The 13,446-nt window shown below is 43.1% G+C and overlaps 3 protein-coding genes across 3 annotated transcripts; 2 read left to right on the top strand and 1 right to left on the bottom strand.

Annotated features, from left to right (window-relative positions):
* Positions 1–1,147: 1,147 nt before the first annotated feature.
* On the top strand, positions 1,148–3,961 carry fbp1a (fructose-1,6-bisphosphatase 1a). Its single transcript, XM_085909317.1, has 7 exons — positions 1,148–1,370; positions 1,714–1,876; positions 1,939–2,031; positions 2,130–2,273; positions 2,415–2,552; positions 3,177–3,296; positions 3,367–3,961. Exons 1-7 carry the CDS (start codon positions 1,201–1,203, stop codon positions 3,562–3,564), a joined length of 1,026 nt encoding a protein of 341 aa, XP_085765443.1. The 5' UTR covers positions 1,148–1,200; the 3' UTR covers positions 3,565–3,961.
* Positions 3,962–4,644: 683 nt separating this feature from the next.
* On the top strand, positions 4,645–8,528 carry fbp2 (fructose-1,6-bisphosphatase 2). The gene is made up of 7 exons (XM_085909320.1): positions 4,645–4,817; positions 5,308–5,470; positions 5,536–5,628; positions 5,836–5,976; positions 6,056–6,193; positions 7,434–7,553; positions 7,905–8,528. Exons 1-7 carry the CDS (start codon positions 4,645–4,647, stop codon positions 8,088–8,090), a joined length of 1,014 nt encoding a protein of 337 aa, XP_085765446.1. The 3' UTR covers positions 8,091–8,528.
* A 750-nt stretch (positions 8,529–9,278) lies between these two features.
* Positions 9,279–13,212, bottom strand: ctsla (cathepsin La). Its single transcript, XM_085909319.1, has 8 exons — positions 13,078–13,212; positions 11,891–12,025; positions 11,460–11,582; positions 11,222–11,380; positions 10,291–10,515; positions 9,998–10,166; positions 9,741–9,858; positions 9,279–9,671 (listed from the first exon to the last, which is right to left on the bottom strand). The coding sequence occupies exons 2-8, from the start codon at positions 12,011–12,013 to the stop codon at positions 9,572–9,574; spliced, it is 1,017 nt and encodes a 338-aa protein (XP_085765445.1). The 5' UTR covers positions 12,014–12,025; positions 13,078–13,212; the 3' UTR covers positions 9,279–9,571.
* Between the last annotated feature and the right edge of the window lie 234 nt (positions 13,213–13,446).

Genomic DNA, 13,446 nt, shown 5'->3' with positions numbered 1-13,446 from the left:
CTGTCGAAGGTCGCCATCTTGCGGTAATAGCGCAGATAACAAGAGAAGACATGGCTGACATTTGTAGTCCCTTGTAGTTTTTAAAACTGTCAGAAAGTAGACTTTTTGCATGGTGATCTGGACCTTTTCTGACCTCGATTCACTCAAATAAAAAAATGCCTGAACTAATTCATCCTCAAATACCATTTATTTTATATGACGAGCTTAATACCATTTATTCATGTCAAGTTTCATACTGGAGAAGAACTATGATCATCGGAAATTGAATAAAGTACATTACATACAGGTATGAGTGTATGAGCATTTTCAAAATATTTTATATTTACAATGTCCATTTTCAATGGTACTGCAATGCCTATTGTCAAATTTTACTCGGGCATAACTAGAACATTCCATGCCACAAACAGCACCAACATCTTAATTTTCTGTCTTCCCTTGTTTAGATTTGATTGCCATTTCTATCTCTTAGAATTAGATTTGTTCTTAAATTATGAACACATGCAAGCAAGTGTGATGACATTGATTGAAATGGCCAAAACACACTTTTTAAGTGTCTAATAACAAGTTTTCTGGACACTAGGAGCTACTAATAGACGGATCAAAACTGCAAATGAAGTTTTAGAAAAAAAATATTTAGGCCTGAGATGAAGTGTGATCCAAAGGTTGAATTGGGGTCTTGTGTGTGCTAACCAATTGTCTTGCTCCGCAAACAGCTACAACAATGTCTTGTCTGACATGTGGAAACTTTTAAGCCTTTCAAATAAAAACAATGCAAGGAACACAATGTTCTTACTATAATAACATGTGCATTAAACGTTTTTTTTTTTACTTTTATTTTATTGAGTAACGATAGTCCAACTTCTTATGTATACATATGAGAGCTTGATACATAGCGTGCAAGTGTACCTAATGAAGTGTCCGTACAACCACGTGAACTTGTGCAACATTTGTCAACACGTCATTATGAAATGTGCGCAATGGCAAATACGGCGTATAGTCACAGTCCATTGTGGAGCTCACACTCCATCTTATCATCTCGAAAAGTTGCAACAAAGCCGAGCAGTGTATTGCCTTGGAGGCCACGCCCCTCCTCTCCTCTCCTCACTCTGATTGGCCCGTCAAGTTTGGCGTCAGAGTTGCATTTAAGACCCGCGGCACTTCCTCCTGTGGACTGAGAAAACTTTTTTGGGGGTTGCAATCATGTCCGACACAGGAACCTTCGACACCAACGTGGTGACCGTGACCCGCTTCGTCATGGAGGAGGGCCGGCGGGCCAAGGGTACCGGGGAGCTCACCCGGCTGCTCAACTCGCTGTGCACGGCCGTCAAGGCCATCTCCAGCGCCGTGCGCAAAGCCGGCATCGCTCACCTGTGAGTACACACCCCTCCGAGTTTAAGACTGTCATTTTCGTCATGATTATTCCTCACTCAAACATCTCTGGACGCTATCCGGAACGTCCACGTTGGCACAGACCAAGCAGGAGATTCTGGTTTAGCTCGAACCAATCAGGAAGCGCTTACCTGAGGCCACGCCCACCCATCGTCACGCACTCAACAGACACAATGGTTACATCTGGTTTAATGTTGATCAGTTAACTACTTCCAATGTACAATAGTTAGCTTAATGTGCAAAAAAACCAACAACTCGTGAATGGACCCGCACAAAAAGTTCACAAGTTCATTTCTACATCTCGACCTTTGTTGCTATTTGCAGCTACGGCATCGCGGGCAGCACCAACGTGACGGGTGACCAGGTGAAGAAGCTGGACATCCTTTCCAACGACCTGGTCATCAACCTGATCAAGTCATCCTTCACCTCCTGCGTGTTGGTGTCAGAGGAGAACGAAAAAGCCATCATCGTGGATCCCGACACCAGGGTAGGACGCTGGAAGAACATCACATTGGAACCCGGCAATGAGCCAAAATGTCTTCTCCTCAGGGCAAGTACATTGTGTGTTTCGACCCGCTGGATGGCTCCTCCAATATCGACTGCCTGGTCTCCATCGGAACCATTTTTGCCATCTACAAGAAGGTACTTGCATCAGGTCACCTTCTGTGCCAAAGAAGCCACCAGAATACACCCCCATAAAAATGTGTGGCACATTAACGTTCCGCCATCTTGTCTCGCAGGCGTCGGAAGATGGCGAGCCTTGCGAGAAGGATGCCCTGCAGCCCGGCAGGAACCTGGTGGCGGCGGGATACGCCCTCTATGGCAGCGCCACCATGATGGTGCTCTCCACTGGACACGGCGTCAACTGCTTTATGCTCGACCCGGTCAGTACATGGATTTGTTTCATATCCAGGTCATGATCACGAACAGAAGTAGTCCAATGAAATTCAATTGTGAAGTAGCTGTAGATGACTTAGAAAATGTAAATGTGAGATCAATGATTTTCCACCCTTCCTGCTCTTCAGGCCATCGGCGAATTTATCTTGGTGGACCGGGACGTGAAAATCAAAAAGAGGGGCAAGATCTACAGCTTGAACGAAGGCTACGCCAAATATTTCGAGCCGGCTGTCACAGAGTATTTGCAGAATAAGAAGTTTCCTCAGGTAATGTTGACATAACCGCTGGACAAAGTTCCAGGAAATGAGTTTGTGAAATGGCCTTCTTCTTCCTTCTTGTTAGCACACTGTTCAATTTTATCTCTGTCACGCTCCATTATTGTTAAACGAGTTCAGCAATGCCTTGCGATACGACTGACTCGTCAATATGAGCCGTCATTGGGCAATACCTCCACAAACAGTACCTCCATCGGTCTGGGTTATACTGCCCCCAGGTGGTCATGGTGAGCACACCAGAAGGAGCAGCATTTTAATTATATTTCATTGTCACTACTATATGTTCATCATAAATTTGATGATAACATTTTTAGTGCTATTTTCCTAACCAAAAATCCATTTCAATGCATTACAGAGAGTTTTGGGTTACAAACGTACCGTATTGGCCCGAGTATAAGACGACTCCGATTATAAGACGACCCCCTCTTTTTCAAGACTCAAGTTTGAAAATAGCCTTTGTCTAGACTCCGAATGTAAGACGACCCCGCCCTTTTCAGTTTTAGATTAATGAACAAAACCTCGTCTTATATTCGGGCCAATACGGTAAATCCCAAGGCACCACTGTATGCCTTGATGAGCTTATGGCTAATGCTAATGCATGTGAAATGACCGCAGGACGGCAGCGAGCCCTACGGCGCCCGATACATCGGCTCCATGGTGGCCGACGTGCACCGGACACTCATGTACGGCGGGATCTTTTTGTATCCTGGCAACGTAAAAAGCCCTCAAGGAAAGGTGAGTGCTCGTAATGATAGTAAAAGATGCAATTTGTGACGATCGTAACGGTTCACCTTTTTGCCGCAAGCTGCGTCTGCTCTACGAGGGCAACCCCATGGCTTTCATCATCGAACAGGCAGGGGGCGCCGCCTCCACGGGCTTCGAGAAGATCCTGGACATCCAGCCGAAGAACATCCACCAGAGGGCGCCGGTGGCCATGGGCTCCCCTGACGACGTAGCCGACTACGTGGCCGTCTGCCGCAAGCACTCCGCCAAGGCAAAATGAGCTCGGTCCACTCTTCAGGGAAGGAGACAAGTCTATTAGCTTCGATTTCAAAATGTGTTTGCGTTTATGTTGACTTATTACATGTATGTCATTTAAGGACTATGAAGAAAAATACATTCCACAAATAAACCAATGGTATAGCTCATTAAGACATAGTATGATTCAATGAACACTAACTGGACTTAAATCTTGTGTTTATAAAATTTGTCAATTATTATCATTATACCTCAGTTTCATGACATTTGATGCTGTTGTTGCAATTGATCTCCAAAAAGATGTTTTGTCGTGCCGCTACGACAAACACGAAGACTTCCTCTGTTCACCTCCACAACGTGAAGGACCACAACTTGACTTTATTCATGCTTCATAATGATTAAAAAAAAAATCTCCGCAATAAACGTGTCAAACTTCTATCATCCTTTTAGCACTCTGGCGAGGCTTGTGTTCATCCTTGAAGGGTCGGGCGTACTCTAGTTACGTTGACATTTAAGCTCAAAGGTTAGCAACAGTTCAGGCGGCCCTTGTGAACTTTCATGCAAACGCTTGTCCTTCCCAGCAAGTTCTCTTTAGACAACTGTGAAACTGCAGCTCTGCTGTATTGCCATGTTAAAAAGTAACCGTGGAAAGTTGGAAGCAAACAGTCAGAGTAACATCCTGCCGTTGCTGCTTTCTGCGTCAAATTTGCATCCACGCCTCTGTTTAACAGAATGTCTTAAAAGGAGCAAGATGAAACGGACGCTGGTGTGCAATCTTTGCTGTGTTCTGTGTCAAATTCCCAAATGTGTAAAGATAGGATTCATTGTTCCAGCTCCAGTGCTGCAATCTTGCGGGGATGGCAACTCTGTGTGAAATAAACCAAGTTGAGACAGGTGTATGAAGTTTAACAACCAAGAAAGTCTGCCAGCTTTGCTGGGTTCTGTATAAAACCTTTTTAACAACAACTAGAAACAAGTCATTGCAGCTGACACCTGACACCACACACACACACACATAAATATAGACCCCCCCCCCCTGAATCTCCCCTCACTTTGCTTTTTCCCTTCACCCAAGTCAGGACTCTAACGCACCCCGGGAAGCACCATGTCGGACCAGTCGGCCTTTGACACGGACGTGTGGACGTTGACCCGCTTCGTTATGGAGATGGGTCGCCAGGTCAAGGGGGCGACAGGCGAGCTGACACAGCTGCTCAACGCCATGATGACCGCCATCAAGGCCATTTCATCGGCCGTGCGCAAGGCCGGCCTGGCCCACTTGTGAGTAAACCACACGTGGATCCCCAAAAGGAAATACTTTGAAAAGAGATTTGTAAATATATGAACAACAGGCAGAAGAGTTGACTGTTCCCAAAAGAGAAAATTGTGCCTGATTTTTGGAAGACTGTTTAAATGTCATTTTCTTTGTCTTAAAATGTGTTCTCACGTATACAAAAAACAAATAGTATTGTTGACACCGAGCGGCCACCAGATGGCGGCAATGCAGTGCTTTAAAATCCTTCTATTTCTTGAGTGCAAAAAAAAAAAAAGTAAATATGAGTTTTTCAGCTATGAACGAAGGATGAATTGAAATAAATCGACCCAAATTTGATCTTGTGAATGCCTCATAGTGAATGCCAGGGAATAATCTTAAAAATTAAACTTTTACTTGTAATTCCAGTTCTGTGGGAAAAGACTGATGTAGGACAACAATGGCCTTTGTGAGGCTCACACGCAAGTTAACACGGAAATTTGTGGTGTGCACTCACAGGCAGGGCATGGCGGGCTGCGTGAACGTGACGGGGGACGACGTGAAGAAACTGGACGTGCTGTCCAATGACCTGGTGATCAACATGCTGAAGGCCTCCTACGGCACCTGCTGCATGGTCTCCGAGGAGGACAAGGGCCTCATCATCACGCCCAAAGACAAGAGGGTAGCGCTATTTGTGTGATATATTACACACATGCACGTATATACAGTATGTTTCGTGTGATGCAGGGCAAGTACGTGGTGTGTTTTGACCCCCTGGATGGCTCCAGTAACATTGACTGCCTGGCTTCTATCGGTACCATCTTTGCAATCTATAAACGGGTGAGTGTCTCTAGATCACGTGACATGGCAACTTTAGAATACATCATCTGTTTAAATCTCACGACAGTATATGAAATACATGGCCTCCGATCTCATCAATTGATCCATCAATCCATAACCAACCCATCTATTCAGAATTGATAGCTGGGCATGGCTTGAGTATACAAAAAATATAGATGAGTATCTATGAATATGCTGCGATCTCAGGTGACGGAGGGCGAGCCGACCGAGGAGGATGCCCTCCAGCCGGGTAGCAACATGGTGTGCGCCGGTTACGCCCTCTATGGCAGCGCCACCTTGGTAGCTCTCAGCACCGGTGCTGGCCTCAACTTTTTCATGCTGGATCCAGTGAGTTAAAAAAAAAAAAAAAAGCATAAGGCAACTTTTTTTTTTTTTTACCATATATTTACATTTTTGTTGTCGCTAGGCTATCGGTGAGTTCATCCTGACTGAGAAGAACATAAAGATCAAACCCAGGGGGAAAATCTACAGTTTGAACGAGGGCTACGCAAAGTACTTCCACCCCTCTGTCAACCACTACATCAACCACAAGAAGAATCCCGAGGTCTGTCTGTCTGTCTGTCTGTCTGTCTGTGGTGTGTGTGTACGTAAGCCAGTTGTTGCTCACACTAACATCCTTTTCCTACATGCAATGTGCACGCTCAGCACTTTTAGGCATCACGCAGCATGTGATGCAAGGCGGCCGTCATGTGATGGTACAGTGATGACTTGGAATCGATTTTTTTGGGCCGCAGCTGACAAATGCAAAGTGGAACTTTTTTTTTGTCACACTAAGGCACTATTTCGTTTCTTCTTTCACTGATTTAGCTCAAAATGGCTTTCATGTATTTGTGTGGAATCATTTCATCAGCTAATTTAGTTTTTTATGGTTTGTTTTTAAGTTTTTTTTATTTTATTTTTAAGATCATTTTATGTATTTGTCAATGTTTTACTTGTATTATATCTATACATGCATACAAACATATACATATATATATATTTTTTTTTTTTGTGGGGATGATTATTATTATCATTTTCATATTACATTTCACAGACATCTTTAAAATGGTCAACTATTTCGTATGAATATGCATTTTCGGTAATTTGTGAGTCTTTACAATCAGTTAAACCGTCCTATTGAAAAAGTCATTTGGAGCAATAATTCGAAATATTACCACTGCAGCTTTTTGAAAGCATGAGGCCTTTAAGCTCAGCTCCTTTGGGTGTGTGTGCGTGCGTGTGTAAAAAATGAGCCAACACATTTGGCCTTGGCGTGTGATGGCTGCGCCATTAGTCAGCAAGCACATGACTGCAGTGCGTCACACACTGCCTGCATATGTCCACACGATTTGTCGCTGCAAAATGATTTTTGTGCATTTTTTTTTAGAGCCTCAAAATGCCCAGAACAGTACAAAATAGTTGTAAATGAATCAAATAAAAAAAATAAAAAAGCACCAAGCTGTGTTTATCCTTAAGCAGGATGATAGCGTGCATCTTGACTTGTTCATGAACCACAGTGTTAGCCATTTCCTTTTTTCACCTCCGTTACAATTCGATGCCATTGATAAGGTCTTCGTCAAAAATGTGTGTCGGGTACTGAGTAGAAAACATCCATAGATTAAAATAGCTAATGCTCATGCTATCCATTAATTATTTTGCTTTTCTACATTTCAGTCATATTCCATCTTTCTTTGGACCTTAATGTCATAACAAAAACTGTTTTTGGGTCCATTTGAAAAGGATTATTTCTTTTGTTGTATATTTTTTTTTGCTTTTATAATCAGCTCCTATCTTGTGTTGAACAGGACGGCGGTACGCCCTACGGCGCACGCTACGTTGGCTCCATGGTGTCGGACGTCCACCGCACCATCACGTACGGGGGGATATTCATGTACCCGGCCAACCAAAAAAGCCCAGAAGGGAAGGTAAGCTTTCCATTCTGACGACGACACTCGCTTTCTATTTCCATTGAATGCACAGAATAAACGTGGAAGACAACCAAGATGGAGAAGTGAAAGAGACAGTGAAGATGACAGCTGGCCAGGATGTCAAGGCGGGGGGGAAGTAAGCAGATTGGTGAACGAGAATAGGGAACAAACATTTCACTTCGGAGATTCAATGGCAACCATGAGAGAGATGAGCATTTCAAGGCTTTTGCTAGCCAAAACAGCAGCACGCACCATGTGGAATGGGATGATTGTTGATTAACATTTGTAAAAAATCAACTTCTGACAAGAAGACTTGTGGCATATGTTGTGTTTTTTGGTGTTTTGTAGCTGCGTTTACTGTACGAGTGCAACCCAATCGCATTCCTGGTGGAGCAGGCAGGTGGCGTGGCCACCACTGGCACTCAGAGGGTCCTGGACGTGCGGCCCCGGGCCCTCCACCAGCGGGTGCCCTTTGTGGTGGGCTCGCCCGACGACGTCAATGAGTATTTGACTTTTGTCAACAAGTATCAGTAATGACTTGGTCTTTTATCATCAGTAGTTTCCATACTTTGACCAAAAAAGGCAGTCAATTTTTTTTTATTTATCCCATACTCAGTCAAATGTTCATGTTTTTTTGCTAAGAAGAAAACATTTATTGTTTTTAAACCAATTGTTTGTCAGTTTTTGGTTTAATCTTGCAAAATTATTTTTTTTAGCTGAAATATTTGTTGTTTTACAACTACACTTTGAGTAAAATATTAATAAGTGGGTTTTTTTCTGCCATTTTAAAAGGTGGGATATGTATGGATTTTCACTTAAGTCCCTCCCCCTCGTCCTTGACCCAAGCCACGCCCCCTCAGCTACATAACGCTATGCAACTGTGCATTTGTACAGTGTACATAAACTTATGATTACATTGCAAGTTGGGATGTTGCCAACCCCAAAATGTTTGCCATTTTATTGATTTGCCATTTTGCCATGTACAATCAATTAAAAATACTTGCTCAACTCACCTTAATGACTTGTTGTGGTTTTCCGGGTCCAGCGACGGATGCAGACGTCCACTTTGGAAATCACCATTGCATTTGTTTACCCTTGATTAGTGTCAATGTCTGTCAAATTTCTTCTTCTGAACTTTTTGTTGCTAGCCCAACGGAGAAGAGGCAAAAAAACAAGGAGTGGTTGTGCAGGCAGACAAGTGATTGACAGGACGCACCTTGTCTACACTCTGGCTAGTTTAGTTACGTCCGGACAAGAAAAAGGGAGCCAGATAGGGAGGAATTTTCAAAAGATCAATTTAATAATATTCTATTGTCACATGTTTCATTTTTAAACATGGCAAACTATACCTTTCAACTTCGCCCAGCAAAATTTTGCAGTTTTTTTTCAATGTATTCAAAATACTTTACTTTGAAAAGTAACTTTTACTTTTATTTTTTATCTGATCTCATATTTTCCCAACTTACTTTCTTGATGTGCCAGTGATTTTTGGGGGAAAAAATGTCATCTTCTGTCGTCTGTTTTTTTGTACCTAAAATTTTTTAGGAAGGATTTCTACTTGTTTTTTTTGTCCATAAAATATATTCTTAGAGCATTTTTTTATATTAGAAATGAGCCTTTTTCGTTGAAAAGTCAAAAAGTTTTTTACTGCTTAACTGGCCTATGTAAAAACAAATCTTCAGTTTGTCCAGATGAGAATAATCTCAATATTTGAAGAGAATGTATAGAACAAATGTCACACCTTTAATGGTCGACATTAAACGTAAACATTAGAAAAAAACCAGACATTTACAAGAATCAGAGTTTCCCGGCTCACTGAGCAGCATATGTACAAAGAATAAAAGACAAATAAAATTTGTTCAATACAAATTGGCTTGAAATTAGCATCGTTTCCTTAAAAAACGCTCCTTTTTTGACTAAAATCAAAATGCTTGAATTTCACGTTACCATTTAAAAATTAAAAAAAAATGAAAAAAATAAAAATCACTAAATGGTGTCTATGGCGGTGGTTGTCATCAGACCAGCGGGTAGCTGGCAGCGGTGGCGATGCCGCAGTGGTTCTTGCGATCCTTGGCCATGTAGATGTAACCTTTGTCCCCCCACTTCTCGCTCCAGCTGCAGAAAGAATACAAACGGGTTAGCGACTACCGCTGATAACAAAGACGGTAGCGTTTCAGCACCTACCTGTTTTTGACAATCCAGTACTTCTTGCCGTCCACATCTTCGCCCTCGTAGCCATAACCCACCACCAGCACGCCGTGGTCCAACTCCTCGCTGCTGCACTCCTTCTCAAAGTAGATACCTAAACCGCAGCCAACCACGCAAAAGAAAAAGTCCCAAATTATTATTATTATTTTTTTTTTGACATTCTAAATTCAAAAGAAACTTTTGTTTCGAACAATTTTAGAAGTCTCTAAATTTCTCAAAAGGCCAGCACTGACCTGACTGGTAGAACTGGAAGGACTCGTGTCCGGCGTCGATGGCCACCGAGACGGGCCCCACGGAGGCCACGGCCTTCATGAGCGCGTGCTCCTTGCCGCTCGGCACGTCCATGAAGCCCGTGTCGTTGGCAGAGTTGAACTTGGGGTCGTAGCGGCACGGCTGGTCGTCCTGCGGGAGGGGGGGGGGAGATGAGCTGCCTCGGTTACCGTGGCGACGACCGCACCAAAGACTACTAAACCACTTGAAAGAGTTCAATCGAATGCATTTGGACTTTATGTCCTATGGGACGTACGGTGCCCATGTAGGGGTAAGACTGCTCCGAGTCCAGGCCGTCGTTGTCCTCGATGTACTGGAAGGCCTGGTCCATCAGGCCTCCGTTGCAGCCCTCGTTGCCTTCGGGCCGCGAGCAATCCACCAGGTTCTGCTCGCTCAGAGATACCAGATTGCCCGTCTTGCGGAAGTGCTGACCCTCCAGGGCCCCCGTGGTGCTGAAGGCCCAGCACGACCCGCATTGACCCTGAACGCACACAAGGACGCCTTTCTGGTTATATGTGGACATTCTATGGCAACGAGGAGGGGAGGGGAGGGAGCTGGCGCGAGTGCACAGTGCAGATAAACAAAATAAACAAAGTCCACCGCTATGGCAGACATCTTATCTTTCACGCTGAGCTAAGTAGGACTCCATTAAACTGCACTTGTTTAATGACTTTGAGGTGTAAAAACTATTTGGTCTTGTTTAGGGTTCAAACATTTGGTAAGGGGACTCTCATATAGCCAATGAAAGGTCACCCAATTATTAGTAACAGAGCCACTATGTAATGTCAACATTAAAATGGATTATAATCATTTGTTAGATATTTTATTTTACTTTTTACGATGGTCAGCAAAATATCAAAAATTGCACTCGGCATAACTGCAACATTTTTTTTTTTTAATTGAATGAATGTTTAGTGGCAGGATTCAAAATTATTCATTTCCAAAATATTGGCACTATTTTGTGATTTAGAGTTTTGTAAACACCTTTGATTGATTCGGGCAGCTAAGCCTTTTAGCTCACAATCGCTATCAAATATATATACATGACTCAAATTGAGGCGGCATGGTGCGAGAGAAGTTCAGAACCCGCAAAGCCATTTTCCCCCCATTTACTGGGAATTTCTAGCCTTATTTCCCAACTCCATCTTGGCAAAAGCCTGGACTAGTCCGAATGCGGACGAGGTTACCTGGTCCTTGACGGGGGTGACGTAACCCTGGTCTCTCCAGTCCACTGAGCGCGGCGCCTCCAAGAAGTTGGGCTCCATGAAGAGAGCTCCTTTGACCTTCCTCTGCACCTTGTTGCTGCGCTTGTAGCCGTTCATGATCTGCCGGAACTCCTCGTGAGTCTGAAAACAAGCGCGGCAGAGTTAAGGAGGCGCCCGCGATGAGCTGTATGTCGGCCGGCCGGCCGGCTCTGGCGCGTACCATGTCTCCAAAGTGGTTCATGCCCAGGCTGTAAGTGTGCTTGCCCATGGAGTGTTCCAGATTGTGCAGCTCAATCTTCTTTAAGTTCTTCTCCCACACCATCCTCCTCCAGCCTTCCTCCTTCTACAACGATGACATCAACAGGCGTGTCTCAACAAAGCAGAGCGTGAAGATTCCAAAATGGAGGCTTTTTTTTTTTTTTAAAGATTTATCTGCTATTGTATGAAAGGGAGGGCGGGGGGGCAGGATAACTGTCTTGTCTTGGATTTTGTGAATATTTCCGGAAGATTGACTTACTCAGCAATTTGAAAGCAAAAGTACAAAAAGTGGGCGGAATAATAAAGACAATGCATTTTGCAGAAGACGTGACTGCTGGGGAAACTTTCACACACGCTATAATGGGCCCAGATTCTTTCATTTCCTCGTAGTACCTGGTGGTACTCCTTAGAGTGCCAGCTCTTCCACAGGTCCCAGTGCTGGTCCAGCTGAGGGTCCAGGGAGGGGGCAGAGGCGGCGGCGCTCAGGCACAAAGCCAACGCGATGAGAGGCAACATGTTGGTGGCTACCTATTAAAAAATATATATATATTCTAAGATACAAACTCATCACCCTGACACCTTTTGGCATTCTCGTGTAACTTGGTGACGGCTTCATTTAACACATGCACTGCTTCATCAATAATTATAATTTAATTGTTCTTCAAAATAAAATCTCCTTACAACCACAATAAACATTTTCAAACTTAAATGACATTTACAGAGAATTTGTAATATTAGGCGTTGGATCTTTGGATTCTATATAATGTATTTGTTTGAAATATTAATAAAACATCAGATCACATAATAACCTTTGTTATTATTATTATTAAAATGATGATTACTGGTGGCGCAGTAGGTGTACCTAATAAGTTGTCCACTGACTGAGTAATACGAAACCCAGGAGTTGAGCTTCCAGTACATAAACAAACTCGAACAACAACATCCCCTCAAATACTCGATTATTCAAATCGTGCTATATCATACAAAACGGTTCCTATCAAATGATGGAAGTGTAGCTTTTTAAAAGAATACGAACAATGGTAATTTCGAAAACTGGCTGGGATGGTTTTTTTTTCTTCCCTGTTTTTTTTTTTTTGCCTAGTCACGGGATCTGCGAAGGTGAGCCAAGAAAGTAAGCCATTGAAAACTCCCGTCCATTCGTCGAGGAAAAAGATCAATTTCAACAAAATAATGCAAAACATAATCCTATTTTCTCGCCATATTTACGCTCTTTCGCACCCATTCAAATTTGAAAACAAAACTGCTAAGTGCCGGTTGTAGTCTTTTGTTTGAGCAGAGAGGCCCATTAATATGCAAGCCGAATTAAAGGTGACTACCGAAACTATCGAACCCTGATCAAAACGTCGATAGATTTCATTTGGAAATCCAAATCCTGACCTGGTTTATTCTTAAATGCGCCTTTCTCCAATGTACTTCGTGTCTCTACGCTATTATTGCTGTGCGACAAATCCCCACGATTATATTAACAAATTAAAGGCATGAATCAGGATTAACCTTAGTCACAAATAGTAAGCAAGCTGAACGATGAATTAAAAAAAAAAAAAAAAAGTAATACTTACTGGCAGCCTGTAGAGACAATGCGGATAAACGGGAAAGGGGGAAAATATCCTACGGCAGCTAGGTCACACAAACTTATAAAGGATTTGAGTGGCAGTCAACCTCCCGCCCACCGAGCCATCTGATTGGCCCATTACTTGTTTGTCCCTTCTCAAGATGGCTCTTTGGGTGACGTCATCTTCAGATGCACGTGATTCCTCATTGGAATGACGCGACGAAAAACAACGCATAACGACGACTCGCCCCTTAAAATGACATAAATTCAAACGATTTCCTAATAACACGAAGGATGCATACTAGATTGGTCGTAAAATCTATTTCATTCGTTCCCCTTGCGTCTTTTTCTTTTGACTTGACGTGATAATAACACG

The sequence above is a fragment of the Syngnathus leptorhynchus genome, chromosome 4 (genome assembly GCF_054491065.1).
Source record: "Syngnathus leptorhynchus isolate UIUO chromosome 4, UIUO_Slep, whole genome shotgun sequence".
Lineage (NCBI taxonomy): Eukaryota > Metazoa > Chordata > Actinopteri > Syngnathiformes > Syngnathidae > Syngnathus > Syngnathus leptorhynchus.
This window is presented reverse-complemented; position numbering and strand designations above follow the sequence as displayed.